Source organism: Crotalus tigris, unplaced genomic scaffold (assembly GCF_016545835.1).
Source record: "Crotalus tigris isolate CLP2741 ecotype Arizona unplaced genomic scaffold, ASM1654583v1 scf7180000017678.2327064, whole genome shotgun sequence".
Lineage (NCBI taxonomy): Eukaryota > Metazoa > Chordata > Lepidosauria > Squamata > Viperidae > Crotalus > Crotalus tigris.
Window position 1 is genome coordinate 362,501 of NW_024096561.1, and position 17,850 is coordinate 380,350.

The 17,850-nt window shown below is 41.6% G+C and overlaps 1 protein-coding gene across 2 annotated transcripts in view; it reads right to left on the bottom strand.

The window, feature by feature from the left end:
• Nucleotides 1-4,696, bottom strand: part of BNIP3 (BCL2 interacting protein 3) — a 13,353-nt gene extending 8,657 nt beyond the window's left edge. The window contains exons 1-3 of one of the 2 annotated variants that reach the window (XM_039337406.1): nt 4,569-4,696; nt 4,120-4,372; nt 1,616-1,793 (exon numbers count right to left, since the gene is read on the bottom strand). In XM_039337406.1, coding sequence (XP_039193340.1) covers nt 1,616-1,793; nt 4,120-4,165 — 224 coding nt within the window. In that variant the 5' untranslated portion in view covers nt 4,166-4,372; nt 4,569-4,696. Of the gene's footprint in view, nt 1-1,615; nt 1,794-4,119 lie in introns of both variants that reach the window. The other variant, XM_039337405.1, reaches the window with a different exon arrangement.
• Between the last annotated feature and the right edge of the window lie 13,154 nt (nt 4,697-17,850).

Here is a 17,850-nt window from a genome sequence, read left to right on the forward strand (position 1 = left end):
CACTACTCCCATTCCTGATGGTGGAGTACAGGTAAGTCTCATTCAGCAACCAAAATTGGTACCAGCAATTCAATCGTTAAGTGAAAACCAGCCACTAACATGACTATGTTTATGATCTTACTTCTATTTTCTTTTGTTTTTGTGGAGCTGCAAAGGTCATAAATGTGAGGATTGGCTACAAAGTTTCATCACCGTCATTACTGAATGGTATTTGTACAAGGTAGTCGCTAAACGAGAACTGCCTGTAACAAAAAAAACCTAGCATTCTCCATACAAAACAGAAATAAAATTGCAAGGACACCCATCCTGTTGGCATTTCCAACTACATGTATTTCCGTGTATCTGCCAAATAAATTTAAAAAGTTGCTATGATGGAGAGCTCTATCAAGGGAAATGGATTGTAAAGAAAAGTACAGGAAACCTCTAAAGGCTTCTTAACCACTTTATCATCCTTCTTCTGTTATACTTAACATTCCCTAGCAGTTGTGAAGGCAAAATGGAAGCATAAGGACAGTTTTGCAGCTTGACATTTCCCCCAATAATTATGGCCATAGTTGCATGTTGCTGGGGGCTGGACTGGGGAGAAGGCAGATAAGTTCTAGCCAATTTGTACAGGAAGACAGACGTTCTAGGAACATGAGGCTGAACCTCTCTAAGGGGGGAACAGATGTGAGTAAAAACTGGTAGGACCTCAGGAAAAGGAGCAACACTAAAATTCCTATGAATGGAAAGACAGCCACTCACAAGGCCTGCGAGGTACAAAAAGTCAAAGCACAAGTTTCCCCCAAAGCAGCTTTCCCGAGTTTTTCTCAAAAACCAACAACATCTCCAAGTTAATCAGGTCTGGAGCTGGTCCCAAAATGGCATACAGCCCTAATCTAACATTTGCTTAGTTTCATGATGAAAGATCACTTTGTTCTCCCAAGCCATGCCTCTTGTTAGCTTTGGAATGTCTCATTTAATAGATGATTCCAGTTTTGTTTAAATAAAAAGCTGAACTGGAAAAAAAGTGGATCACACCATGAGGGCAAGATGACCTTGTCTCCAATCAGGAGAAAGTGCAGAAGATGCAAGGCCAGGGGACAATTGCATCATCCTGATGAGACTTGCAATATAACTATTTAGAACACTTTCACCCAGACAAGACAAAACAAAATTTAGGTTAGCCTTGCTTAAATTAGGCTCCACTGCTTTCAAGAATCTAAAGAGGCCAAGCATAACATTCGCCTTCCCCAGCCTGGTACCTTTCCATTTTTTTAGACTACAACTCCCATTATCCTTGATAACACCCATGGAGAAGCATTGCCTATGGCTGGTAAAAACAGAATTGAAATATCTGAAAGTCAGCCAGAAGGCTGTTTTGTAGGTACAAGTAGTCCTCAACTTACAATAGTTCATTTAGTGACCGTTCAAAGTTACAAGGGCACTGAAAAAAGTGACTTATGATCGTTTTTCACATTCATGACATCCCCACAGTCACAGGACTAAAATTCAGATGCAGGGCAACTGCATCATAGCTCAATTGTGGTTGTTAGTCCAGGACTATCTGCACGTTCAGCTGAAATAAAGAAGAAATGCATCGGAAACAGCCTGTGCTGCCTTAATGTCAGAATACCTGTCACAGTGTGAGCTCTCTCGCGAGCTACTTCTTCCAGACTCATGCTGGGCATCTAGAAGAATTTTCTCCATGTCACCATTATAAATAGAAACTGAAGCAGGAACTTGTTCCTGGCCGGCTGGCTGGCCACTGTTACCGTTCCCATTGCTGCTAAAGTGCAGTTCTACCCAGGAACCTGCTTGGCAAAAATTTAGAAAGAACAAAAACCACAAAGATTTATTAGGAAATCCAGCACTTAACATTTGTTGACATTCTACTTCACATCTGACTTCACGGTCTCCTTTGCTTGTATTTTGAGAAGGTTCAAAGAATACCCAGCTTACTGCCTGTTAATAATAAAACCCTGTTGCAATGGCAATGGTGTTTCTCTCCCCCCCCCAGCCCGCCAGCAGCGCATAAGCATTTTGTCTCTATCTTGTGACCTGCTGTATTGCTCAGGACAAAAGCTGTGCTTCTATATTTACTATACAAGCAATCTAATGGCTATATGGTATAAAAGGCTTTGCTAAAAGGTTTTTTAACCTGCTTGATTACTTTTATAAATAACTCAAAGGGGGTGAACATATCCAATGCTCTTTCCCTCTATTTTCCCCACAACAAAAACCCTGTGAGGTGAGTTGGGTTGAGAGTCACTGTCTGGTCCAAGGTCACTCAGCTGGCTTTCATGTGGGATTAGAACTTAGAATCTCCTGGTCCCTTAATCAGAAGACCAAACTATATAACCCTGCAGAATAAACAGGTTCTCATTTTAATGTACAGCAAGCTTATTTTCCAAGATGCAACCGTTCTAGTTCTTAATCTTTTCAAGTTTACTTAAAATGTTTATGCATTTTAAAAGAAAACATGATGCAGTCCACAGATAAAAACTTGTAACAATAACATATTGGTATTATCACTGTGGGCAGTAATTGGCTATACCTCTATAGCAGAAAAGATTGTAGGAAACAGGGCAGTCTTTAATTGCTGGAAACATAACCAACTGGAATCCACATGATTTAAATGAGAAAAAGCTAACTTTAAAGTTAGTGGAGTGACATTGTGCTGGAAAATAGGCTTTATGGAACTATAATGAAATGGCATAAGAGAACCGAATTACCAGAAAACATTCCTATATACAAACGTCTGTCTTCCTTTATTTTTTTAATGGACAGCTTTCTGTCCCAACTGTGTATTTTATCATTCTGTTCATTGGCCTACTTTTATGGATTATAATTCTCAGGATGCTGAGGAACAGAAGGCGAAAACAGGAAGTCAAACGGGCAGAAAGAAAGGAGAAGGGGCAATCTGTTGACAGGAAATAGACAATATGGACATCTTTGTTATCAGATCTTAAGATATAAATTGCATCCACCCCAACATATTCCATTTAATTACTTCAGAATGTTACCCCCCAAAAAATTCTTCCCTAGACCAACCGGAAAAATAAACAGCCTAAACTTTGTGAAACACGCCCTCACACAACTATGTTATGTTGCAATCTACTTCCAAGTTTTTCTACATGGGACTATAAATCCCATGATGTCAGCTCTAAACCAGCACAATGTGTCAATAAGTTCCAAGGCCAATTATTTACAACCATAAAAGCTATTAGTAAATGATTGAATCACATAGGCAAAGGTACTATAGCACAGCCCAGAGAACACAGCCACTAAGTTACAACCATAGATCTGCCTCTTTTCCCTTTCCCATAAACACAGGCTATTTTAAAGGCATCCTCCCTTGCTGATTCTGAGCTTGCCAAGGTAAAAACCAACTCAATGCAAGAAAAAGTCCGAAATAGAGAAAAATCTAGAGTTTCATAGCCCCAAGAAACAGAGGAAACCCTGAATAATGGTAACCCCAGGCCATTTGGTATTTCCCCATCCTTTGTTTCTCCTGCCCCCAAGAAACATTCTAAGGGAATTCTAATTACTAGAGGGAATATTAATACAAGCAGCCCTTGACTTACAAGCACAATCGAGCCCAAAATTTCTCTTGCCAAGTGAGACATTTAAGTGAGTTTTGCCCCATTTTACGACCTTCCTTGCCCCAGTTGTTAAATGAATCACTGTAGTTATTAAGTCAGTAACCCAATTGTTAAATGAAACTGGCTTCCCATTGACTTTGGTCGTCAAAACGTGATCTCATGACTTTGGAACCCAGCAACGGTCATAAGTATGAACCAGTTACCACGCCTCTGAATTTGGGGATGCCTCAAAGGTCGTTAAGTGTGAAAAACGGTCATTAAGTCACTTTTGTCAGCACCGTTGTAACTTTGAACCATCACTAAATGAACTGTTGTAAGTCGACGACTACCTGTATTAATCACAGGGCGGGAGGGGGGGGCGGGCTTCAAAACAAGGTGATCTAGAAAGTCTATTTCTGATCAGCCCAGGAAAGTCTTAACTTAAGAGGCCCTTCTTTTAGAGGCCCATTATTTTTAAAAGTCCAAGTTTTCTTTTCTATATATATATATTTTTACAGTTTGCTTTGTTTTAAAGGAGGGAAGGTTCTCTTCTTACCCTGTAGATTCTCTTCTTGCAGCCCCGAGGGCTCGCTCGAGGCCATCGCTGCCAGGAAAGAGGCGCTTCTATTTCGGGCTCCCTCCTGAGTTGCTTGCTGGGTTGCTCCTCTCCGACTCCGCTGACAGTAGCAAGCGCTACCCCCGGACGCGCTGTTTTCACGGCTCGCCCCGGTCAGGCCCCCCGCCCCGACCGCTCGACTCCGGGGAACGATCCCCGCCTGGTATTGTTATTGTTGTCGCCGCTGCAGGTTCTAGAGATTGTGACGTCAAAAAGGAATGGAACGCCCCGATTGGCTGCCGGAACCGATCTTCGGCACGCCCCCCCCCCTCTCCTCTCTTCCCCTCCCCGCTTCGCTGAAGTCAACGGGAGCCGCTTTAGCGGCCGCGGAGGAGAAGAGCGCCTGGGCCGCCGCGGTGATCAGCAGTTGCTCGAATCGATTGGCCTACCCGATCGAGCCGCGATAAGGATCCAGTCTCTAGAAAGCAGCGGGATTTTCCCCAGCGCATGCCCGTTCCGATCCTACACCTAGTCATTTGGTTGGGGACTCAGGCTACGCGGGATCTAAACAAAGAAGCGCCGCCCGCTCCGCTTGTAGCGTCTGCTTGCTTTCTGCGGATTGGCTGAAGTGGCTGGCAAAGCGGGTGGGATTGGTCGGGAGGCGTAGCGTAGCCGTTCTCGATTGGACGAAGGCTTTGAATCCCGCCTCGGCTCTGGTTAAACTTTAGGTGCGCTGAGGACTTCGTGTTCCAATCTTTACCCCGTGCTCTGTTGTTCTCGTGCTGTCCCCGCCAGTGTTGTTTACCCGTTTGGCTCTCAGGGAACATTAACTCTTGGGAACCGGCGGTCCCACTTCCCCCTCGCGGAGGCGGTGATTGACAGGGAAAAGAAGCAGAGTTGGCCTGATCCCAGATCTTTTGCTGCATGATGCCCCGCCCTTAAGTATCAAAAATTGGGGTCGGCTCTAATTGCCGATCGCAGTTATTTGCGGGCAGGGCGTACCGATGATTTCTTTGATGCCCAAGTAAAGATGGCTGAGTTTCTTAAGTCATGTCGTTTCGGCTACTCTGCAAAATCCATTCATAAATGGATCGTCTTTCCAATCCTCTGCTAGACCCAGAAAATGGCTAGTCCCGTTTTCTTTTTCTGTGGCCTTTTTCCTTTCAATCGTGCATTTTCTCAGTGCTGCTACTTGTTTTAATTTCTATTCAGTCGATTGATAGGCAAGGGAAGTTGCGTCTGCCAGAGGTCTAAACTGATGGTTTGCATAGCGTTTTGAAATCAGTCCAAGGTGGCACATTGCTCACCACCAGACTAAAAGTTATGCTAGAAGTGGGCCGCAGAACTGCAAGTAACTACAATAGCTCTGCAAAGAGATACAAAACAATTCAGATCCAATAATTGGCAAAATCTGAAAGACATTCTGAGGTTTTCCATTTCCTGGCAGTTACAATTCTGCAAAGTTGATAAAGCACAGATTTTTCCAGCCCTTCGAAGACCAAAGATAAGGGAATATAGCTATTGTATTTGTGTTGGAGTTCATTGATCTCTTGGAAAAGCCACTCTGGATATGATTGTGTAGCAGCACCTTCAGTTCTCTAAAGCAGGGTTTTTCAACCTTTTTACCCATTGTACCACTTTTAGGATATGGTAACATCCGAGTACCACCAGTCGCCTAGCAAGGTGTCAAAAACTTGACCAAAAAGGAAAAAAGTGATAAAGTACAGATAATCCTTGACTTACAACAGTTTGCTTAGTGACTGTTCAAAGTTACAATGGCACTGAAAAAAGTGCCCCCCAAGCCACAGCCGAGCAAGACACTTGCCTGCCTACCTGGCGGCGTTCTTCCTCCTGTCCGAGGTTTTCATTGTTGTGAGCATTTATGTTGAGGATTGGCAGCGGGGGTGGGGTGGGGGGGTGTTTGGTTTTTATTATCCCCGTCTACTGGGTGGTTGCAGCAGATTTTGGTCACTTCACATGACCCTGGGACATTGTGACCATCATAAATATGAATCAGTTGCCAAGCATCTGAATGTAAATCACAAGACCTTGGAGATGCTGCAACATTCCAGCTGATCTGTGCGTCTTCTGGGCTCAGCAGAAGCGCCAGGATCAGTGCTGCTTTCCAGCTGGAGCTTGGCGCTGATCCTGGTGCTTCCACTGAGCCCTGACAGCCCTGAAGAAGTGCCAATCAGCTGGAAAGCGGCGCTGATCCTGGTGCTTCCACTGAGTCCTGACAGCCTTGCAGCTCCAGCCGTCTCTCGCTCAGGCTTGTGCAGTGCTGCTACTGGTTCAGCAACTGGTTCCTATTTATGACGATCACAGTGTCCCGGGACCTTCTGACAAGCAAAGTCAATGGGGGCAAGCCAGATTCACTTAACAACAGCTGCAGTGATTCACTTAACTGTGGCAAGAAAAGTTATACCAGTCATCCCCAATCTTTCTAGCTTGGCAGTCAGGCCCAGCGGGAGGATGCATTTGGGTGGCAGGCACATGCACACATGCGCAGCTCAATTTGTGCAAGCATCGCACATGCATGGAGGGGGCTTGCGCTCATGCGCAAAGCTCCACCTGCGCGAGTGCAGGACACTTGAGCGGAGGGCCCGTGTGCTCGTGTATGAAGCTCCATTCAAGCGGAGGGGGTTAGCACATGAAGCTCCGTTCTCATGAGTGGAGCTTTGCACACGAATGCAAGTGCCCTCTGCTCACACGCTTGCCCATCTCTCCCAGTTTCGAACAGGGCACGACCCTTAAGTGGGCTGTGACCCTGGGTTTGCAGACCCCTGGATTATACAATGGGTCTAAACTCACTTAACTAATGTCTCGCTTAGCAAGAGAAATTTGGGGCTCAGTAGTGGTCATAAATCGAGGACTGCCTGTATGCTGAATGTCTATAGTGCAATTCAGCACTATGTATGTTTCAAAAGAAAGTCCTCAAAGACTTGGAGTTTACCACATAACTATAACAATGGTATAATGGAATAATGAGGATTTCTCCTGTCATTATGATGTTCCTATAATAATCTCAGCCAATAAACTACAACTGCATTCAGTGTTATTAAATGAAAATAAAGAACATACAGAGAACAGCTAGACTCCATAACTAGCTTTTTCCTATGTGTGGGTGCTTTGCAGCAACTTGTATGTTGAGAAATAGTTCAAAACATCTGAAATTCATACAAGAACAGATGTGTATCAGAAATGCCAGATTTGTCACCCATCAGCATGGCACAGTGGCTCCCAACCTTTTCTACACCCCACCCACCTAGAACGCTTCTAATATATTCTCGCACCCCTTACAAAAGTTTGAAATAATGGCAACAAATTATGCATATACACTATAATTTTGAAAAGCCAACTTTTTGCACCCCCTGGAATATCGTCTCGCACCCCTGGTTGGGAACTCCTGGCATAGCATAAAGATTAGTGTATTTTCACTGGAGAAATACAGCGTTAGCTTAACAACTACAAGACTAACTACATCCTATGGTAAACCCCATGCCATAATACTGCCTAGCGTGTTGGGGTTTTGTACTTCTATTTTTTTCACACTTTTGCTGAATTTTAAGAAAGCTCTTCCCCTGCAAAAACAAAAAAACCCACACTCATTGATGGACCACGTATAAACATAATCAGCTGCAGGAACAAAGCTTTCTGTCAGTCGTTAGCACAGAAGACTTGAGTCAGAGACCCAACTCTGTAGCCTTGAAGATTTCCCAATGGCCTGTTTAAACCAGCTGCACAAATAACCAAGAAGGAAATTGGCCAATCTTTTCAGAACTGGTGGGGATAGCTGGAGGCTAAAATAGTCTCTGTTTATGCGTGGGAGATCTGCACATCGCTTATACAAAGTAGGGGATGGCTTCTCCTATATTCTCAGGTTTCTAAATTTCTTTTAAGAGCTGTAACTGTTAGAGGGGAACATAGTAATTCCCGTTAGCCAAGGCTTCTGGTGTTAATTGTTTGTGATTATATTTTTCTTGTGTTTTCTTTTGTTGCACTTGTATTTTGGTCTGTGACCGCAAAATAAAAATTATTATTATAAAGTAGGGCAATGCTATTTTGATGTTAGCAGCCATTCTGAATGTCAGGATGTCCTGGAAGAGTAACCAGACTGACAATAACAGGAATGAATGCCACTAGCAAAAGCTATTCCACAACATGTAAGATTGAATGTAATTGTTGGGCGTTATGAGGTGGCTTGAACAAACATAAAGAGCTTTGGCTATCATTCTTTGTTGAAGTTCAGTCATGATGGAAGGGAGTGGTTTGAATCTTCTCTTCACATAGATGAAGAGGTGAAGGGATGTGCCTTGACAAAGAGCCCTGATTCTTGCAAACTGGGTCAGAATATTTTAAATATTCACAATGTACATATATGCTCAGAAGCCTGTTACAAGAGAGGAAGAGAGGAACCCGAAGCTGCTTCAAGAGACAGTTTTAACTCCAGATTTGATCAAAGCCACATGGCTCTGTGTTAACTAAAAATCACTGTAACATGCTGATTCTAAATATGACAACTTCCTACATTCCTAAAGCACAGAATGAATTTATTCCATCAAAAAAGAGTAATAAGCTTCCAGAGCAATTTAATGAAATATGCAAATTAAAAAAATTGTTTTTTGATATGGGTGTTTTGTTTGTATGCATAGACAATACATGTAGGATCTCGACTAGGAGTTTAGTACAATATGATTGCTACATTCCAATTGTATTTCTGCTCACAGGACGAGGATCTATGGTTATAGCCTGCCAGTGTTATTGAATTGTGGTCTCAGCACATCTTGGCCTTAGTTTGCTGACAATATAATTCAGCAACATTTTATAAGCCACAAATTCATCACCCCCCACCCCCTTCTAAGCAAGGAAGGGCTTATAGATCTCTATAGGAAAATGTTAGAAAGAACAGAGCTTTGAAAAAACTAGAAAAGGAGAGAATTACAATTTTAATTAGTTTAAATGAAGAAATAACAACTCCTTTGCCAGCAACTGCAGCTGAAGTATTGTTGACATCATTATATATGGTATATATAATGAAATGATACCTACATATAAGCATTAGCATGGTGTGTGCATGCATTTGTGTATATGTGTAAATGATACAGGTGGTCTTTGACGTAAACCATTTAATGACCGTAGTTACAACAGTACTGAGAAAAAGGGACTTGTGACCAGTTTCACATGTACAACAACCGTTGCGGCACCCCCATCGCATGTATTTATGACAACTTCATTTCCCGGGGTCATGTGATCACCATTTGTAACCTTCCCAGCCAGCTTCCAACAAAGTCAATGGGGGGGGGGAAACCAGATTCATTTAATGACCACATGATTCACTTAACAACTGCAGTTATTTGTTTAACAACCATAGCAAAAATGTTATGAAATGGGATAAAACTCAACTTCCTTGCTTAGCAATGGAAATTTTGTGCTCAATTATAGATAGATACTGTAGATAGATATAGATAGAAGATATAGATAGATAGATAGATAGATAGATAGATAGATAGATAGATAGATAGATAGACAGACAGACAGACAGACAGACAGACAGACAGACAGACAGACAGACAGACAGACAGACAGACACATATCTTCAGAGGGAGTTAGTGTTTCTTCTGTCATCTTGCAGTTATACAGTAATCCTGAAAGGTAAGTTTTTATCTTGCTGGTGGGATAGGAGCCAGATACTGTGATTTGCAAGAGACCATCTAATAAAAGAGACCTTGAACTCTAAAAGTGCAAATCTGATGCAGCAGATTGACTTCCAGAAACATTAGGAGGGTAGGCTTTAAATTTAATTAATGTCAGAAGATTGCATAAAATGGAAGAACTTTTTTTTTTCTCTGAAAGAAAAAATATAGCCCTGTCTATTGGCAATCAAGCTATAGTGAAGTGCTGACTCTGCTACTGGAGTCCTTTTTAATACACTTCATCATTTGACTGTCATAAGGAGGAAGTGAGATTTTGAGATAAGGAAATGAGCTGGAATAGAGAATCATACAGTATATTTCTGCAGTAACTAAAACTAATGCCAAGCTCTGCAAATAAAACAATTTATACCAGACTTCCTCAATTTAGTGCCTCCCAAAAAAGTTGAAATTCTCCAAATGGGAATGTTGGGTGTTGAATTCCAAGCCCTCTGGAAAGCCAAAGTATGGGAAACGAGTTTATTCTCTGGCACTTACTTCCTACAGTGAAGTAATATCCAATTAGTAACTCAGATGAAGATATATTCATCCTTCAGTCTCCAAGAATCCCAGCTGACTTAAATGGCATGTTTTAGTAACTAGATTTCTGAAACATCATTTATGGTTATCTAAAAAGAAGAAACTTGCATTCTGGAACAACATTGGTGAATGCATTTCTTTATAATGATGCATCTGCTTTTATTTGTGGGTAGACCTTCCTTACTGATTGATCACTTGTTCAGTGACTGACATTGTGCTGGTGCTGAATGAGTGATATTTACTCATCCAGTCCTCAAAGTTCCAGCTGTTTGCAGCAGCCCATAATCACATGATCACCATTTGTGACTTCCCCTGCCAGTTTCCCACAAGCAAAATCAGTGGGAAAGCCAGCAGGGAAAGTTGTAGGTCAGGGGTTCTCAACCCTGGCAACTTTAAGACTTGTGGACTTCAACTCCCAGAATTCCTCAGCCAGCAAAGCTGGCTGAGGAATTCTGGGAGTTGAAGTCCACAAGTCTTAAAGTTGCCAAGGTTGAGAACCCCTGTTGTAGGTCAAAGTCAATGGGGAAGCCAGCAAGGAAGATTGTAAGTCGCTCTGGTAAATCTCCCAAATCCATCCATGCCTCCTGCATTTGCAGCCTGTACTATCCTCCCCCAACTGATAGGATGACTAGGGAGACTTACCAGAGTTACTTCCTTGTTGGCTTTCCCATTGGCTTTGCTTATGGGAAACTGGCAAGGAGGGTCTTAAAACCTGTGGATCAGAATAGGGTGAGCACTGATTCCCATGTGCAGGTAGGCAATTATGTATCTAACCTGTAGGTCAGCCACTTTTTCCGGCCCTGGGCATCGCACATAATAGCTTGCATTTCTCCCCACCAAATTCATGCACTAGTCTTGGGCAAGACCATATGACTCCAGTATTCTTGCAGGAACAATCTTACGAAATGTTGTCATTAAAAAGAAGGGTCTTGCAAAATTCTGGAACCCCTCTTCTGGAGCCTCACAAATTAGCCTAGTCATCTAAGTTGCGCAACAACCGCTTTACTTGCCAAAAGACATACAGCAAAATGTCACAACATGGACTCTCCTGCTCAGGATTGCAGCCCTCCAACAGTGGTTTCCCTTCCTTCTTGTCACTGAGGGGTACCTAGGCTCAGGTCCTCCAAAACAAATTTTCTAAATGATGGTTGCACTTCTGAAAAGTGTGGATTTTCACCAAGTTTGTTTGCTGATGTCTTTCTCTTTAGCTTGGTGTACCCTTTGTTGAAGATGAAGCAATACCTCTTTCCTTCTTTTATCTTACTAACCAACAAAGGCATTGAGTAGGGATAGCAAGCACAAGACTCCCCCTTTTTTTCATTTTTCTTCGCTGTTTACTCCTGAAATGACTTTTGGCAATGGTCTTCTGCATCAGACCCGTGTTACTGAGACCCAATGTTCTCTGTTATTTCAAACTGAATTCTAGTTAGAGATGGTGGGAAGTGAAGCTGAGATTTTAACATGCAAAGCAGGTAGTCTACCACTGAACTCTGGACCATCCCTAGTACCTCAGCGAAGCACACTTGGTTTTTCTCTTTTAAAATGAGGCATCTGCCTGGGATCTATTTCCTAAAACGTTTTATCATTTCTGGACATGTGCATCTACTAGAAAACCTAGTAATTCTATATTTTGATTTACTAAATTACTAAGCTTGCAGATATTTTAAGAGAAATTGTAAAATTTCGGATTGTTCTTTCTTGGAACTATATATAAATTAGTGGAATTTTCAGTAGCTCTCCATCGCCCTCTGCTGCCCCAAAACAAATATGACTGCATAAATGGGAAGGCACAATCAGTTCTGAACAGCGTTATGCTGGATTTTTATGTTCGCTTTCCAGGAGAAAGAGCAAGTATTAGTTCCCAGTTGTGGGATTCAGCCAGGTCACACCACTTCGGCAGAACTGATAATTCTTTGTTGCCCAGACCCAGAACGGACTTCCGGAAGTGGCATCCACACAGAGAACCGGTTGTTTACATATTTTGAACCCCACCACTGCTGGTCCCCATATAAATACAAAGATGGTTCCTTTCTCAGAATATGTATATGCTACAATGAATCTGAAAAGTAGCCTGATGATATTTGGATTGCTGATTAAATATATGATAACCTCTTAGGAAGCCATCTGTAACAAACTAATTTGAATTAATACATTGTCTGACAAAGTGGAGCTCCTGTCTTACAATTCTGATCACGCAGATATTTCAGCAAAGGAAGTAAAAGAGATCTGTTCCACAAAAGGGGATGTGAGCAAAATTGTGCTCTAGGCCACTAACAATTTGGAGATTAGAAATGATGTTTTAGAAAAAGTGATTCTGGGGAAGGATGTGTTCCCCCGCAAAAGGTCACATATTGGGATAATTGGCTTGAAAAGAAATATAAGGAGACATTTTGCTTTTTCAAGTTGGTAGAGGACATCGATAGTAGACATATCTTAGCAAGAACCTTAATTGGATCATTTGTTAAATTGCCATTAAAATAGGGGGTGGTGGAAAGTAGGTAAAATGTATCCGGATTGAGTAGATGATGGAACATGATCCAAAGTTTGGCTCTGGCAGAGTTTTGTCTTTCATATTTGTGAATATAGAAATACGTTAGGGTGTTACATGTGATAGTGATATCATCAAAATAATAAAACAGGGATGGAGTATCTTCCTTTTTCAGTCAGGGATCACCTTCTGTAATGGTTAATCTGTAGACTGTTCATGTTAAGTAGAGTCCCTTCGCCCTCTGTATAGATACTTCAACAAGTAATCTTGGGAAAGCACATGTTATTTTTGAAAGACGTCTCAACAGGTCTTTTGCTTTGAGGATTTCAGTTAGATCAAGATACTTGTGAGATTAGCCTCTGCATTGGAATGTCAAGCTCACACTGGGAGCCTAAAGCCTGATTGCTGAGGAAATTCCCTAAAATATTTCTGTGCCACATGGATTTAGAACTGATATATCTGTTCCAATTCTCTGTTTCCTCTTTTATTGCATAAAAATGGCATATGCTAAAATATGGATGAGCATCCGCTTGACCAGCAAATGTCAGGATATATTGATCGATTAATTGTTTACTTGTTTATTCTAGTGTTATATCAGTGTTATCCAGATTCAGTTCCTGGAGTAAGAAAAATTCTGCCAAATGGCTCCTAAATTTGTTCTAAAAAGGTAATGTACCTTTTTAATGAGGCTAAGAAGAAGTACTATCTGACAACTTTTAAGAAGCTAAAAAAGCATTGAATTGAATGAAAGACTTCCACAGCCATAAGCTAGGCCAGACATGTCAAACTCGCAACATCACATGACCTTGCGCAATGTATCAGGATGGTTTTGCCATTGCCGGCAATGGGGTGGGCACGGCTTCTGGATGACGCATCCAGCCTGCGGGCCGGAGTTTGACACTCCAGGGCTAGACTAAAAGAGAGGGAGGGGGAAGAGAGAGAGAAAGAGAGAGAGAGAGACTCTCAGAAAAAAATGCGAACTGCTGCCAAGGAAATTAGGAACTGAGCTCAACTTGAAAACTTTTTTTTAATGAGAATAAATTTTATGAAACACTGATTAAAGTAACACCTATATCCTTTAGTTGCATTATCTCTTTGGCCTTCAGTAAATTCCAAATATGTGTCCAAGGATGTTTGAGCTACACAGCTTCTCTTAATAGCTGCCTGTTCCAAAGCTATATGAACTGCACCATAATATAATTGCATAACTGTACAGTTATGAATAATGCAAACATCTTTTGATTTAGCCATTCAGGCTAGTGCAGAATTCACCATACAGTACAGTGAGCATCCCTTCCTTCTGGAAGTCATACTGAAATATCAATGAATCCTACATATGTAGAAAATACTTCAGATCTTCAGCAAGCGGGTGTGTGTGTATGTGTTCAACACAAGCACTGTCATTCTTTTGTATGATAAGCAATATAATACCTCTTATAAAATACCATATCCGAAATAACAGCATGACAGAGGAACAAATGGTGGACTGAATATGGTTCTGTAAAAAGCAAAGCCAATGACTATGGGAAAAAACGAAGAGCCAGCAAGTAAACTGGTTCTTCAAACCTCTTCGGACAAGGACAGGAGTTGAGATCACTCATAAATACTCCAGACAGCTGCTCCTCATGAGGAGACCACAAGTTAAGGAGACTTTATAATCATAAAGGTACACCCACGTGTCACCTATCCTCCGCGAGCTGCACTGACTTCCTGTGGGTCTCTGGACGCAATTCAAGGTATTGGTTATCACCTTTAAAGCCCTTCATGGCTTAGGACCAGGTTACTTACAGGACCGCATACTGCCCAGAGACTGGTGAGGTCCCACAGATTGGGCTTCCTTCAGGTCCCGTCGGCTAGTCAATGTCGGCTGGCGGGCCCTCAGGAAAGGGCCTTTTCTGTGGTGGCTCCGACGTGGTGGAATCAACTTCCCCCCGAGATTCGAACTACTCCCACCTTGCCGGCAGGCCTGGGGTTGATGTCCCCGGGGGTGCCGAGATACGATTGGGACATGCTGTATGAATGCATTTATTTTTATTGTTATATTTATTGTTTTAATTTTGTATGCCGCCCTGAGTCCCTAGGGATTGGGCGGCATATAAATTTTATTAATAAATAAATAAACAATTCTAATTGTCAAATCCCAAAATTAATATAGCATTTCTTTTGGTTTCTAGTAAAAAGACCAGAAGTGACATCCATATAGAAATAAAGCTAGACAAAGGCTTATCTGAGGGTGGAGGTTTGTTCTCCAAGTTTATGGACTGGTTTCCGAACATTTCATTTTCAGACTAGGTAGCATCTTCAGTGGAATTTAGAGAATGTCAGTGAACTGTGACCCACATCCCTTAAAGTGACTGACAGTCCCTAAACTCCACTGAAGATGTTACCTAGCCTGGTAATGAAACATTCGGAAACCAGCCCACAAGTTGAGAGAACAAACCTCCACCCTCCTCCTTGCACCCAAACTACAGATAATCACCCCTATCACAAAGGCTTATCTTTAATATTGATAGTTAATTTTGTCATCTCAGCCAGTTCCATTCATTTCACCATCCATTCTTCCATTGTGGGAATCTGTAAGTCTTTCCATCTCTGTGCAGGAGTAAAATATTCTAACATTGCTAACAAGGATATTTTTGAAAAATGGATTCAGAAGCTAATATTAATAACATCAACAGAGACATCTGCCTCTTTAGAGAAACTATATCAAAAAAATAATATAGAAGAATGATGGATTTTGCCTGCGAAGTTTGAGACTATGTTGGATGGATTTACAAATGACAGGTGACAAGAATGACAAGGAAAATGCTGTTACACTGAATATGCAAAAGAAGCTAGCTGATTTCTTAATATAAAGGGATATGCAAATAACAAACCAAGAGAGTGAATTGGATAATTTTCCTGTAGAATTTACCAAAGGAGCTTGTTAAGAATGTTTTGAAGAATCTCATGAGAAGAGACAAAGAAAAAATGAAAAATAAAAGTACTACATTATTTGAATGAACTAAGGATTATGATTATTAGAAGTAAAAGGAAAGAAGATAAAATTGGTTTATTCAATCGTAGTTAAAATAGATATATTGTTATTTCTGGTAATCTTTTATGGATTTTTGCTGACACCAGCACTGAAATAACAATACTTTATGGATTTGTTTATAGATCTCTTGTAGATAAGAGAGGGTGTGTTGGAAGATTAGATCATTTTAAGAAATCTTCTATTTTAAGAGAAGGTGATAAGTTTCTAAAATGGTTTATATTTGTGATGAAGGTGGGAGGTCACTTCTGCACATATTTCTTTTCTTTTTCTGCATTCTATTCTTTTCTTTCTTTTCTATTTTTCTTTTTCTTGCTGCACCTTCCATTTTTTTTATTCTCCTAAATTTCTTTTAGTTTTTAGTCTTTTAGTTTTTTACTATTGGAATTATAATCTTTAATAAAATGGCTTTCAAAAAAACAATGGCAGAGGTACTTCTTTTTCACATTTGACAAATTCTGAGTTTAAAGTTGCAGTAGCAGCTTCATTCATCTTTGTCTTTTTCCATCTTTTGGGAAAGGAAAAATGTGATGAAAAGAAGATGGCTGAGCTGTTCATATTTCAAAAAGGAAGGAAGGAAGGAAGGAAGGAAGGAAGGAAGGAAGGAAGGAAGGAAGGAAGGAAGGAAGGAAGGAAGGAAGGAACATTTTTTTCCCAAAGGTGCATCACAGCTTATTCTATAATGAGACATTTTCTAGAAACTGGCACACTCAGTTCATAATTCATGTTAGAAGGCAGATCCCTCAACAGGGATCTTTGTAGTCAGATCAACTCTGCTAAGTGGAAGAAGTGATGACAGCATTGTTAACAAATTCTCATTTTTGTATAAACACAAATAAGGCCCTTAGTGGTTTCTTCTTTTTTTCTCTCTCTTTCTCTCTCTAGCTGTGATGTTATTTCACAAATCAGAAGTTGAAATTGCCTTCAGGAAATACAGCAGGGAACATACAGTGTAGCCCGATTGGGAATATATATATATATTTCACACTTTGGAGTGCAAAAATAGCAATATTAAGGTTGAAAGCTTCTTGGGGAAATGATCCAGCCTCTTTTTACACTATTTATTCAACAGTGTCTTTTGTCTTCTCTAACTGTAAACATGAGGAGACACAAGCATACTGTTGCGTCCTTCGCGAAATGGCAAGACACGAGAAACAGTTGTAGTTCTCAGGAAACTTCTTTATTCAGTTCAGCATACAAGGTACAAGACGCTGACAACGCCCAAAACTCTCGGCCTCTTTTATAGGCCTTTCCCAGGTCAATCTGCAACTTTTGGCGTGCCAGCACTTGCGCATGCGCACAAGTACTGGCGACAGCCTGTCTGGTCCCGGGCAACTTGCACCTGCCCAGAACCATTTGCAATGCCCCGAGCCTGCTTGCACAGGCTCAGGACATAACACCCCTTCCCCCCGGGTTAAAACTATTAACCATGCCATAGTAACACATAACCCATTGCGAGTGTAGTGCCATACTACCCAATGCCAGGTATTACTTTTGCTTCCATTAGTCTAAGTGTTCTGTTCCCTCTGTTAACTCTGTTTTGCCAATAGAGTTACAAAATCTTCTAAATACTTAGGAGATTTCCTGGCTCTCTGTGACCTCCTAACTTCTGGGTACCTGCCAAGTACCCCTTGACTGAGGGGTGATGCGTGTCTGTCCCCCCTATTACACCCTGGAGGTTCCCAAGGACTGTGCTCCAATGCCTGGCCTGCTTGCTTGCCCACTGGGCTCGTCAGGCCAGGGCTTCTTTCTTTGTTTGACCTGGTTGTCCTGCCTTGCTGCAGGCTCTCTGGCCCCTCTAAGTGACTGTCACTGTTGGGCGATTCTGTAGAACCTCCAAGGTCCGTCCAAGACCTGTCAGGAGGTTGTCTGTCCTCTGGTTCCCGTTCTGTCCCCAGGCTTGTGGGGTTTTCAGTACTGTCCCAAAACTCAGTTGTCCCCTGAGTGGAGTCAGAGATGTTGTAGTCGGGATTTGGTTC